The sequence below is a fragment of the Schistocerca cancellata genome, chromosome 6, assembly GCF_023864275.1.
Source record: "Schistocerca cancellata isolate TAMUIC-IGC-003103 chromosome 6, iqSchCanc2.1, whole genome shotgun sequence".
NCBI classification, from domain to species: Eukaryota; Metazoa; Arthropoda; class Insecta; order Orthoptera; family Acrididae; genus Schistocerca; species Schistocerca cancellata.
In genome coordinates this window covers 401,495,285-401,508,613 of record NC_064631.1, presented here as the reverse complement: position 1 = coordinate 401,508,613, position 13,329 = coordinate 401,495,285, and the positions used below count along the sequence as shown (strand labels likewise).

General features: G+C 44.9%; 1 protein-coding gene across 2 annotated transcripts in view; it reads right to left on the bottom strand.

Annotated features, from left to right (window-relative positions):
• Positions 1–13,329, bottom strand: part of LOC126190850 (probable cytochrome P450 6a14) — a 120,884-nt gene that overhangs the window by 30,060 nt on the left and 77,495 nt on the right. For both annotated transcript variants that reach the window (XM_049931438.1, XM_049931437.1), the window contains one exon: positions 9,991–10,245. In XM_049931438.1, the coding sequence (XP_049787395.1) occupies positions 9,991–10,245 (255 nt within the window). The remainder of the gene's footprint in view (positions 1–9,990; positions 10,246–13,329) is intronic.

The following is a 13,329-nucleotide window of genomic DNA, read 5'->3' as shown; positions in this document are numbered from 1 at the left end:
GAAAATTTATATTTTTATGAAATTTCGACTTATGAATGAGCGATATGTGTAAGAGACATATTTTTAAATCGCTTGTGTTTAATAACAACTACTTGCCGCATCGACATTAGAGGCACTAATTCAAAAAACAGTACACAGTGTTCTGTGACCTGTCCACGGGGAGGATGCATGAATTTGAAAACACGCATTTAATGCTTGGTGCAGCAGAATACAAAACGGAAAGAATATGAAGAAAATATGAAGAAAAATGTTTGACAAAAAAATGTTTGACAATAGGATTCGTCCTCACTGGAAGATATTTATCGCCGTGGACAACAATTTACCTGACCTGGATAGTTTATGACAGAGAGAAACGATGACGTTTCTAAAAAAGAAATAGTTCTCAGAGTAAAATTTGAGGAGATGATTGCGAATCGCATGGGAGATCATTCACCAATAAGCAGCTTTCAAGTTGTCCTTGAAACACACACTCTGAAAAATAGAGTACAGCTCCTACTGGTGGGACACGGCGACATCACATGTCATAATCGTTAATTTAGAAGAAAAACTCCTGTCCCGCGGCCAACGTGATCACCGTATTTCACTTCTACGGAATGTCATGAAGACGTTGATTTATGAACACCTAATAGGAAGTGAAAGGAAACTGGTTGGTAGGGTCCTAGCTGTCTGTGTCATTGTATAACACAAAACAGATATATTTGAGAGAGTGTTGAAAATTTTATGTACCTGTGTAACACATACATTGAGACTGGTGGTGAACAATTTGTGAGGATATGAAATGCAACGAACTCATTATGCTCAGGCTGGCTAATGCAGGTCGCAGACTGCGATTCTTTGACAGGTTACTGATAAGATGTAGTCAGTGCAGTAAGGAGGCTATTTACAGAACACCAGCAAATCTTTCGATATTATCAAACTAAGACATAAAGTCTGTAAATGATCCATGATCATATTGTGGCACGTATTTGTAAAGATCTACCTTGATCACACAATTTCTTTTATAATCCACTATTAGCGGTTCCGGCTACTGCCATCTTCAGATCTGTTACAAATAAAAAACAGTCGTGTAACCAACTAAGTTCGACTAACTGAAGCAAAATCCATAACAGGTCTTGTGATACAAAAGAAAAGTAAAATATTTATTTGATTAATAATCATGCATACCAGCCATAGACATCATAAAATATTCTGATGTAGATATCAACGTCAAAATCTATACATGCGGATATACACTCCTGGAAATTGAAATAAGAACACCGTGAATTCATTGTCCCAGGAAGGGGAAACTTTATTGACACATTCCTGGGGTCAGATACATCACATGATCACACTGACAGAACCACAGGCACATAGACACAGGCAACAGAGCATGAACAATGTCGGCACTAGTACAGTGCATATCCACCTTTCGCAGCAATGCAGGCTGCTATTCTCCCATGGAGACGATCGTAGAGATGCTGGATGTAGTCCTGTGGAACGGCTTGCCAAGCCATTTCCACCTGGCGCCTCAGTTGGACCAGCGTTCGTGCTGGACGTGCAGACCGCGTGAGACGACGCTTCATCCAGTCCCAAACATGCTCAATGGGGGACAGATCCGGAGATCTTGCTGGCCAGGGTAGTTGACTTACACCTTCTAGAGCACGTTGGGTGGCACGGGATACATGCGGACGTGCATTGTCCTGTTGGAACAGCAAGTTCCCTTGCCGGTCTAGGAATGGTAGAACGATGGGTTCGATGACGGTTTGGATGTACCGTGCACTATTCAGTGTCCCCTCGACGATCACCAGTGGTGTACGGCCAGTGTAGGAGATCGCTCCCCACACCATGATGCCGGGTGTTGGCCCTGTGTGCCTCGGTCGTATGCAGTCCTGATTGTGGCGCTCACCTGCACGGCGCCAAACACGCATACGACCATCATTGGCACCAAGGCAGAAGCGACTCTCATCGCTGAAGACGACACGTCTCCATTCGTCCCCCCATTCACGCCTGTAGCGACACCACTGGAGGCGGGCTGCACGATGTTGGGGCGTGAGCGGAAGACGGCCTAACGGTGTGCGGGACCGTAGCCCAGCTTCATGGAGACGGTTGCGAATGGTCCTCGCCGATACCCCAGGAGCAACAGTGTCCCTAATTTGCTGGGAAGTGGCGGTGCGGTCCCCTACGGCACTGCGTAGGATCCTACGGTCTTGGCGTGCATCCGTGCGTCGCTGCGGTCCGGTCCCAGGTCGACGGGCACGTGCACCTTCCGCCGACCACTGGCGACAACATCGATGTACTGTGGAGACCTCACGCCCCACGTGTTGAGCAATTCGGCGGTACGTCCACCCGGCCTCCCGCATGCCCACTATACGCCCTCGCTCAAAGTCCGTCAACTGCACATACGGTTCACGTCCACGCTGTCGCGGCATGCTACCAGTGTTAAAGACTGCGATGGAGCTCCGTATGCCACGGCAAACTGGCTGACACTGACGGCGGCGGTGCACAAATGCTGCGCAGCTAGCGCCATTCGACGGCCAACACCGCGGTTCCTGGTGTGTCCGCTGTGCCGTGCGTGTGATCATTGCTTGTACAGCCCTCTCGCAGTGTCCGGAGCAAGTATGGTGGGTCTGACACACCGGTGTCAATGTGTTCTTTTTTCCATTTCCAGGAGTTTATTAAGTGTTGGTGCCTCTCCGGGGGACACCACCTTGAAGTAGCAGTGTTCGTGCGGATGGAGAGGTTTGTGTGTTCGTGTGAAGCTGAGGGCTATGCCGGCTGTGGGAACCGACGGTTGGTAAGGTCTTCGCGCGATGAACCAGACTAAGTGTGGCCCACAACGACCTGTCATCCCACATCCATTCCTTGTCCTTTCCCAACTCCTCAGTACGCAACCCAAGGTGTGATGGGATCCGAGGGTCCGTGGCACATGGGAAGATGTGCCGTGAAAGAAGCCTCAGGGATACAGGGCCACCTCCCTGAATAATTAGCCTTACAATGCGTGGAGTTTGCGCGATGTGGACCGGTTAGATCCCTAACTCTCGTGGGACCAAAATGACACAAAGAAAATAGCAATACTGAGAAGCAAGTTGAGACCTCAGACACCCAGAAATTGGGGCTGGAACTGATGGAAAACATCCCCTCAGCTGAACAGGAGGACAGATCTGTTCAAGAAGTGGGAATGTTTACCAAGAAGTTGGACCAGATTAAGATCGAAGACTTGTCTGGGATTCAAAGGAGGAAACTTCTTAGAGCTCAAAATCTAATGGAAAAAAAAGGGTGGCTCCCTCAACAAAAGTGGAGGGAAATAAAAGGGCTTGAGCCCAAGACATCCAAGAAAAGAATGTCCCAGGGTGAAGGGGGTGTACAAACCCCTTCCACGTCTAGGGCAGGCAGTAAGAGAACAAGGGAGGGATCTAAGACTTCCACTTCTCAGGATAAGTGTATCCACAAAAAGCCGAAGCAAGAAAAAGGGAAACAGACCTATAGTACTGCAGTCTCGGTTTTTAGCATGGTGGTTACCCAGCAAGGCTATCCAGTGGTCAAGATCACCTCACAACAGGAGGAGCTTGTGCAGGTGGCTCTCTTTGCGAAAATTGGGGGGGGGGGGGGGGGGGACGCTGGTCCAAGACCCAAATTCAGGAGAGTCTATCTGGATACAGTGCTCTTATCTTTGTCTTTTAAGGGTGGGTACAGTGGACTGGCTTAAGGAGAAGGTGCCCTAATATCATCATGGGAGGATTCGAAGCTGCTGGTAAAGACAGCGGCTGAGCTCTTCAAGACCGCAAAGATATTAATCTGGATGCCAAAACTCCTTACGATACCTCTCCAGAGACTTTGATTGAGAAAATTGGGTCTCAAAATCTGAAAGTCACGACAGAAGGTTGGAAGGTAATCAACCGGAAGGTTGCATCGGACAGCGAAACCCTTGTGGTGGAAGTCAGAGAGAAGTCCCTGAAGGCAATGCGGGAACGGGATCTGAGACTATTCTTGGGGTTCTCTCAGGTTGCAGTCAGGGTAATCTAACACATCAGAAGCGACAATGGCGGCACGATGGAGACTGAATGTGCTGCAGATAAGTCTGCAACACAGTAAAGGGGCTACTGCTGCCCTAAGTCAGCTTCTAGGAAGACAAGAAGTTGACGGAGCCCTGATTCACGAACCCTATGTATAAAAAGGGGATGTATCGCGCCTCAGTGCCACTAGAGATAATCTAGTTTATGCTAGAAATATAAGAAACTCCAGAACGTGCATTTACGTAAAAAAATGGAATCCCTTTCATGTCGATGGCGGACTTTTGTTCTAGGGACTTACTGACCACCAGGATGCGGCAGCGAGAGGAAGGTACCATGAGGGAGTTTGTAATGGCTTCAGCATGCCTTCCTTAGGAGGACAGTGCTCCTCCTCCTCAGGAGGTGAGGAGACTGATGGAAACATGTGCACAACAGGGGGACCAACTATTGGTTGGATGCAATGCTAATGCCCACAACTTAGCGTGGGGCAGCACTAACACCAACAGTAGAGGTGAGTATCTTCTGGAATTTCTTCTAGCTAATAACTTAGAGCTCTTCAATAAGGGCACAGAACCTACATGCAGGAATACAATAAGGGAAGAGGTAATTGACATAACCTTCGGTTCCACTTTGATGGGTATTTATGTCAAACAATGGCACGTGGCTTTAGAGCCATCCTCATCAGACCATATGTATATTACGTTCGAGGTTGAAACGGGCATTAGACAAACCATGTCCTATAGGAATCCCAGGAAAATGGACTGGGAGGCCTATAGGAGGGACCTCAACTAAAGCCTATCGGAAGTCAGTAACCGCGCGGGATTAGCCGAGCAGTCTAAGGTGCTGCAGTCATGGACAGTGGTGCTGGTCCCGGCGGAGGTTCGAGTCCTCCCTTGGGCATGGGTGTGTATGTTTGTCCTTAGGATCATTTAGGCTAGGTAGTGTGTAATCTTAGGGACTGATGACCTTAGCAGTTAAGTCCCATAAGATTTTACACACATTTGAACAACATTTGAAGTCAGTACTTCGATAAGGAATCCGGAAGAGTTTGAGAAGGTAGCAAAGGCAGTGACCTCTGCCATCATGACCTCATACAATGGAAACTGCTCAGTCACCAAGAAGTGCAACAATATGAAAGCGGAAACAGCCATGAAGACTTTTTAACCTTGCGAGAAGGTCAAATACACTCTTTCAATTTAGCAAGCAAAGCAGGCGTCCTGGAAGGTATTCTGTGAGGAGGTAGAGGGTACGGCTGGTCAGGCCAGACTTCATAAAATCCTCACTAGGATACCAACTTATCCAGGAGGAACTTTAAGGAAAGAGGATGAGGAGTATACAAGAAAAGCACATGGAACGCTGGAATTACTTCTCAAGACTCATTTTCCTCAATGTGCTCTGACAGACAACATAGACCAGGAAGAGTTCCCTGTGAGATATCGTTTTTAGGCACTCGAATGAAGAACAGGGAATCTGCCAGGTAATCTGTTAACCGTAGTAAAATCCAATGGGTAGTGGGAACATTCCAACTGTTCAAATCACCTGGCCCAGGTGGAATTTTTACAGAGCTCCTGCAACAAGCAGTAGTGAATTTCATAAGATTCCTATGCAGGTTATTTAGGGTTAGCCTAGCAGCAGGAATCATTCCTTTCGTCTGGAGTGCGGTGAAGGTTGTCTTCATTCCAAAGCAAGGGAGAATTGGTCATACCAAAGCCAAGGATATGAGGCCAATCAGTCTGTACTCCTTTTTCTTAAAACATTAGACAAACTGGTCAAATTGCATGTTAGGGAGAGGAGGTTAACTATGGTCCCTCTACACATAAACCAACATGCACTCAACCAGGAAAATCGTGTGAAAATGCACTCCACCATCTTGTTGGGAAGGTGGAGAAAGCTCTACACTATCAGGAAATAGCCCTCTGCATCATCTTGGACATCGAAGGGGCTTTTAGCAACACGACCTTCGGATCCATGGTTAAGGCAGCAGAGGTGCGTGGCTTGCATATCACCATTTGCAGGTAGATTAGAGGCATACTAAGTGGTAGAAGGGTAGAAGCCACCAAGATGCATGACAAAATGGTAATCAGCATCACCAGAGGCAGTCCACAAGGAGGGGTCCTATCCCATCTGCTGTGGAACCTTGAGGCGAATGAATTCACTGTAGAATTAAACTCTAGACAGTACTTTTGCCAGGGATAAGCAGACAATCATGTCATAGTAGTGCTTTGCAAATTTTCAAGTAAAGTCAGAGCTACGGCACACAATGCATTATGCTAAATTGGTGCAGAAAACAGGATCTAAGGGTCAGTCCTAAGAAGACTGTTATAGTACCATTTATGAGGAAGCAGATCCAACACACATAGAAGTAACCCTGGATGAGAAACTATTGTGGACCCCTCACGTAAGGAGCACCTGTACCAGGAGAGCTTGTGGTAAAAATTGGGGCTTAAGGTCCAAGGGTATGTACTGGATATACTCCACGGTAGTAAGACTTATGATCACTTATGGGCCTACAGTGTGTTGGAAAAAGGTAGAACAGCAGGTAGCTGCTAAGGAACTTGCTAAGGTACAGAGATTGGCCTGCTTAGCTATTACAGGCAGAATTAGCAGCACATCCACTGCTGGGATGGGTACCATGCTGAACATGCCCCCATTACGCCTATGGGTAAAGATGGAGGCAGCAGGTGGAGCACACAGGTTAAAGAGTGGAAAAAACTGGGACTCACTGGGATATCCAGGTTCTCACTCTAAAATACAGAGCGAGGCAGATTTCGGTATGGTTGGTCAAATGTAGCCGGCCGGAGTGGCCGTGCGGTTCTAGGCGCTACAGTCTGGAACCGGGCTACCGCTACGGTCGCAGGTTCGAATCCTGCCTCGGGCATGGATGTGTGTGATGTCCTTAGGTTAGTTAGGTTTAATTAGTTTTAAGTTCTAGGCGACTGAGGACCTCAGAAGTTAAGTCGCATAGTGCTCAGAGCCATTCGAACCATTTGGTCAAATGTCGGCCAACTATATAATAACTCCCAGCTACTTCAATAAGCCTTTCAATGTAGTAATTGGAAGTAGAGAGCTCTGGGAGAACAAATTTCGACACCGTACTGGGGACATAGTCTGATTCACTGACGGTTCGAAAACAAACAAAGGTGTTGGGGCTGGGGTATATGGAGTGCAGACAAGGCTGGAGAGTGCAATCTCTCTAGGGAAGATGGCCACTGTGTTTCAAGCAGAAATATCTAGTATCAGGGTGTGTGCGGAGGAGAATTTGCGGAGGTTCTACAGAGGTTTATTCAGACAGCCAAGAAGCCCTGAAAGCAGTGGCAGCCTCTGCAACAAGACCAAAGATCGTGACAGAACGCCACAAAGTCCTTGTGGAGCTTGGGGAAACCAGTAGGGTAAACCTATTGTGGGTCCCTGGTCACTCAGGGATTAGTGGTAATGAGTAAGCCGATAGGTTGGCCAGGATAGGGGCGATGACACCATTTATTGGACCGGAACCAAGGCGATGAGCAAAATAAAACTACGAGACTGGACACGGAGACAGCATGTAGAATATTGAGTTAAGGTCCAAAAGCAAGCACAGCGTGGTATTGATGCCAAAGCTATGTTCTAAGAGAATTCTCTCAATCTTGAGCTTAAACAGGAGAGAAATGAAACTCATGATTGGACTATTGACAGGTCATGGGAATTTCAAAAAACACCACATACAATGGGGGATAATAGAATAAGATTTCAAATGTAGGATGTGTGGTGTGGGCGAGGAAACCGCACCACATTTGATCTTCGAACACGAGGCATTGGAGATTAAGAGACATGTAATATTCGGATCAACCAGACCTTAAGAAATTGTGTCAAGCAAACCACTGGTAAAGGACCTCCTTGAGCTGTTCAAGGGCGTCCGTAGGCCTTGCTAGAGACACAGGGAACGATACCGCACAGTAAACTCTGTCTCGGTGCGGGCAGCAGCCCGCTTGAGCAATGTTGTTTTTGCTTCCCTGATAACATCAAATCAAATCAAAACTGCTGGTGACGGGCAGGATGCGTCTCGTATTTACACAAATATCTGAGGGTAGCGGAGGGCGCTACAGCTAGAGAACATGACTAACCAGAATGCTAATTTAATAGACAGAGTGCAATATGAGTAGTCGTTTATTAAAATTACTTCACAAGGCAATATGAGCGTCTGACAATAAAACTCGAACTAACATACAAAGTGTGGAGTTAGACCCATACTTAAAATACACATAAAAGGTGTAAAGAGAAATAATGGAAAGCTCCTGGCTAGCAAAATCAATAACACACAAAGCAAAAGCCAGTTGCTCAAGTTGAGCCCCACACCAAATAGAAGAGGGCATATTATTCACAGGTTTGTTAGGAAATCGTGTTGGCAATACCGAAAAACCTTGAGGAGGCAGATGCTTGAGGATGGGTGCCAAGTATCCCGAGAAAACATAATTATGATCATTCAAGAACCGGTATAAAAGGAGGAATCAAGCTATATACTGCCGCCTCCCAGGGTGGACCGCGAAGACTTGATTAGATGAATTAAAATGTACCCTCGCTCGCCATATGGGAAAAAATCGTAATACGTGGTAAAATTGGAAGTACCCTCTTCTATGTTCTTCACAGTGGTTTGCAGATATGTATGTAGATGTAGACCATTTCAGATAAGCTTGTGTTATTGCTGTAAGCTATAAGTTATTCATGGCAATAAAACAAGTTATTAATATACATATTCTCGACGTACTGGTGGTTTGAGCAGCGATTAATACAACAGAAAAATGTATTTGTTTTAGTCGGTAGTCAAGATTTCTTATTTTCCGTAATGGCTATAGGTTTAGGTGCACAGTACCATCCTCAGGCCATCGTACGATCAAAAAAATCATAGTCCATAGTTAAAATAATAATCTAAGAAACATTTACAAACATTTTTCTCTTTGATAGGAGAGTAGAGAGAAACTCTAAAATATATAGGTAGCTCCGTAACCTGGCACACAGTCATCTCACTTCCGAGGTACTAAGAGAAAAGATCAAAGCTATGCTTTAAATACACATAAATTGCGGCCAGCGTTGGTAAAAGTGCTCCCAATGTACGGAGATTCTTTTTTCTTAAAGAGACACCATAGAAATATACAAAAGAAGAAAGTGGCAAATGTGAAGTTTACGCTATTACATAACAAAACAATGAATGAAACAGTCACCACTGTAAAAAAAAAATCAAAATAGCTAATCAAGGCAGACATGTTTAAATTCACCGTCTCTATACGGTGACATGACCAGGGGGACCATCGGCACAATATGGCTGAGCGTTACTCTTCAGCTGTTAGCTGGTAACCTTCGGCCGCTTTATCAGTGTCGCGTTTATCGCAGCAGTGCCCGTGTGCACATTTGGGCCTTCGACGGCGGCGCATCGCCTTTTTAATTTCCTACCATTAGTATCTTATCTCGTAGTATTAGGTTACGATCCCGTACCCTCTGACACTAAAGCGACGCAGTATGTGTAAGTGATAACTCCTTGTTTTGTCAATATGTCGTTAACAACTAAAGACATTCGCCGACCGACAGCTTTCAAGGACAGGCGTGTTCCGAATGGTTGACTGCTGCCTACAAGGCAGTACGATGAGCGACCTACGATCGTGAGGAATGCGGTCAACGTGTCCTCAATCTGTGTTATCGTTATTGCCAGTAGACGCATCGTAATTATGCCGCTGCTTCTTTATTCAAGCAGCTTCTCATCTAGCCCCATGAGGCTGAGTGGAGCCCGTTCCAGATCTACGAAACTCAGAAAAAATTGAGGCGATATCGGGAATCGAGCCAGGGTCCTTCCGCAATGAAGGCAGTTACGGAGGCAGTCGTCAATGATGTTTTACGTTTAATATGGAAATAATAACTGTACCTTTTAGTGAACCAGAGACATGACAATCGTGTCAGCTCCTCGGGTTAGCAGAGCACAACCTTCGGCAAACAATACCTCAATGTACCGGGGTACGATCAGTCGACCACTCACCCGAAAGGTGTTGGCAATAGATGGGAATATGTTGCAGAAGGTACCGATGAGGCCCCGGGCGGGCGTGGGGACGAAGAGGCGGCGCGCCCACTTGCGGAACTCCTGGTCGGGGTTCTGCAGGCTGTGCGTCTCGAGGCCGAAGGCGCAGGAAGCGATGACGTCAGTGCCGTAGCGAGCCAGTAGGTCGAAGAACTCCACGTCTCTGGAGCCAGCACCCATCACCTCCACCAGCTCGCGGGCGCACTTCTCCAGCGTCTGCAACAGACAGTGGATTGTTTCTTGTTTCTCAAATATGATTTTTAGGGTTCTGTACCTCAATCTGCAAAAACGGAATCCTTACAGTATGACTCTATTGTCCGTCTGTCTGTCTGTCCATCTGTTAAAAACCCTTTTTCTGAGGAAGAGGCAGACGTACCAAGTTGAAATGTATGTCCAGTACTAAGATCTGTAGTCCCTTAGCGTTGTAATAAATGCAACCAAAAGATATGGACATTCATATCACATATTTCGATCCTCGCCTATTCTCTCGTAAAAACATGTTGAAAGGTCTCTGTTGGATTCCTTTCATGTTTAATTTCTTAAATCTGTTGCCATTTATGGAATAAATTCCTCTTCTAAATGTACTGTGGCGTTTCTGACTATCTGGGAGGAGACTGAGCAGTGGAACGTGTTACTTTTACACATAAACAAGAACGATCTGTCACACTACTACACTTTAAAGCACAGATTATATGTAATTCTTATATGTAATTCATGTCACACAGTCTCATACGGAACCTACATCCGCTTTCTTTTATATACTGTATATGATAAGATACTGTCATCCCCCTTCCCTTTTGTGTGAGAGGATGAATGAGCATATGTATTTCTAGTTGCATGCTTGAGGGTAGCAGACAAGGCTGTCTGCTAGAGAACAGTAGGACCAACGTCGGAACAGGTAGCTACGCTTCCTAAAAGCAAAGAGGTTTCTATCCTTAGTATGGTCCTGTCCGTCCGTTGTCAGGTTGGTATAGGAAGCTGCCCCTCTGGCCACTTCCGTTGGTCTTTGTGAGACACCCCCTCAGGAAGCACGCTCGGCAGTAGGGCAGTTGCAGTGTGGCCGTGGCGAGCGTCTGAAGTGGTAAGATCTCCGGCTAAGCGCGTGTCTGTTAAGTCCGTAGGACAATGGATTTCTTAAGTTCAGCCTAACTGAAAATTTAATCACCTTGATTTCAGGTTTAGCTCTAAAATATCTAATGCTATCTTAAATTGCAGCGGAGTGTAATTCTCGTGTTAAATTCAGATTATTTTGCGGTAGTTGCTTTGTTACTACTTTGTGAGTAAAGTGGAACCACGTGTTGATCAGTAACTCTAACTAAGTTCATCAATCTTAAATCCGAATGTGCGTGAGATTATAACGTCTCGTCTTGAGAATATTTTTTTTTAATATAGCAACTTTTCTTTATGCTTTTCTTTATGTTCAACCCACGTGGGGTGTACTTTGCGAGACCACTACCACGTGCTTATATAACTGTTTGACCCATCAGGTTAATAGTAAGACGTTAGTAACCAGTTCAAGGTTTTTCTTTTGTCAATTGCTTTTCGATCTAATGTATTTTAATTATCAAAATTATTGTGGAGTTGTACGCTTTGTGTAAACCAAGTTGACCACGTGAAGCATGTGGTGTAATCATCAAAGTAGCCCTCAGCTATTCTTTTTGCGAAGACTTCACAAAGAGTTAATATGAATTTAGTATACCAGTGTGTGGTAATTACATGACGGACAGGATTGTGGTATGAACGTAATTTCTTTGGGTAAAAACTGAATCTGTTGGTTGTGGTTAATTTCTTCTTGCTTATGTTTTAATGTTCTTCGTGTGTGATTTTATGAATGCAGTGTTGTATACAGTCTCCCAATCTTGGCTCCTACAATCTCACATTTTTTTTAAATCGTAAATAAGGCACCAGCTCAGTTATAACTCACGTATAATACGCTGAAATTTCAATGAACAATCTTAAAATAAATTTCCAAATATAAACTGATTTCTTTCTTTTTATTTAAATTATCCTTTATATATATATATATATTACCGGTTTTGTATGACTATTAAAAGATTACCATTAATGTTAGTCTGGTTGGTAAACCAAGACTAAATATCTGATGAAACAGTTGCCCAGTAATCCACGGTTAACGTCCCCAGACAGATCACGGCTTTTAACCCAGCTTTTATTGTCTATTAGCACCGATCTCAGCATAACAAAATTAAAGTTACAATATTACACATCAGCATACCAAATTAAAGTTACAACATTACAATGTAACTTAGTTCCCGTTAACCTAGAATCATGAAATTTGGCAAGATGCAAGGTTTCACAGTGCACTTAAAGTGAAAAAATCCGAAACGTTTTAATTTGAAATCCTGTCGCACGAAAAAAGTTTTCATTTGTTATCCGTCTATCTGCCTGTTCGTCCGTCTGCTAAGAGCCCTTTTTCTCAGGAACGGATTGCCGTATCGAGTCCCAAGGCGTTGTACAAAATCTAAGATTCAGAAACACGATCATTTATACCACAAATTTTGATATTTTTCCAGTATCAATATCGATAACAGGCAAAGACCGTCGAAATTCTTGATTCCCAGGATGAATATTATTATTAACACAGAAACTGCCTTGTTTTATTAAAAACGAAGGACTCTGTCCCTTTACCTATAATTTCTGCGATTTCATCCACTCCAAAGTGAAACTTTTTGTATTTTCCTCCGATGGCTCTGATTACAGTTTAGTCACTGGCCATTGCAAAAGTCCAGGGAGAAGGTACTCAACGAACAGAACACATAAAGAAACGCCAGTTTCCGGCACTCAACAATTTTATAGCTACGTTCGGATGTTAGTTCACTTGTCTTTATGTTGTAAGCAGTTCATGCAGCGTACATGACAAGACACTGGCCTTCATGGCATTTCCTTCTGTTCTAGCTGTGGTGTCACCGCCAGACACCACACTTGCTAGGTGGTAGCCTTTAAATCGGCCGCGGTCCGTTAGTATACGTCGGACCCGCGTGTCGCCACGATCAGTAATTGCAGACCGAGCGCTGCCACACGGCAGGTCTAGTCTAGAGAGACTCCCTAGCACTCGCCCAGTTGTACAGCCGACTTTGCTAGCGATGGTTCACTGTCTACATGCGCTCTCATTTGCCGAGACGACAGTTTAGCATAGCCTTCAGCTACGTCATTTCCTCCGACCTAGCAAGGCGCCATATTCAGTTACTATTCTGAACAGATAATATTGTGAATCATGCACCGTCAAGAGCGACGTTCATCATTAATGGATTAAAGTTAAGTATGAAACTAATTACGTCCGCT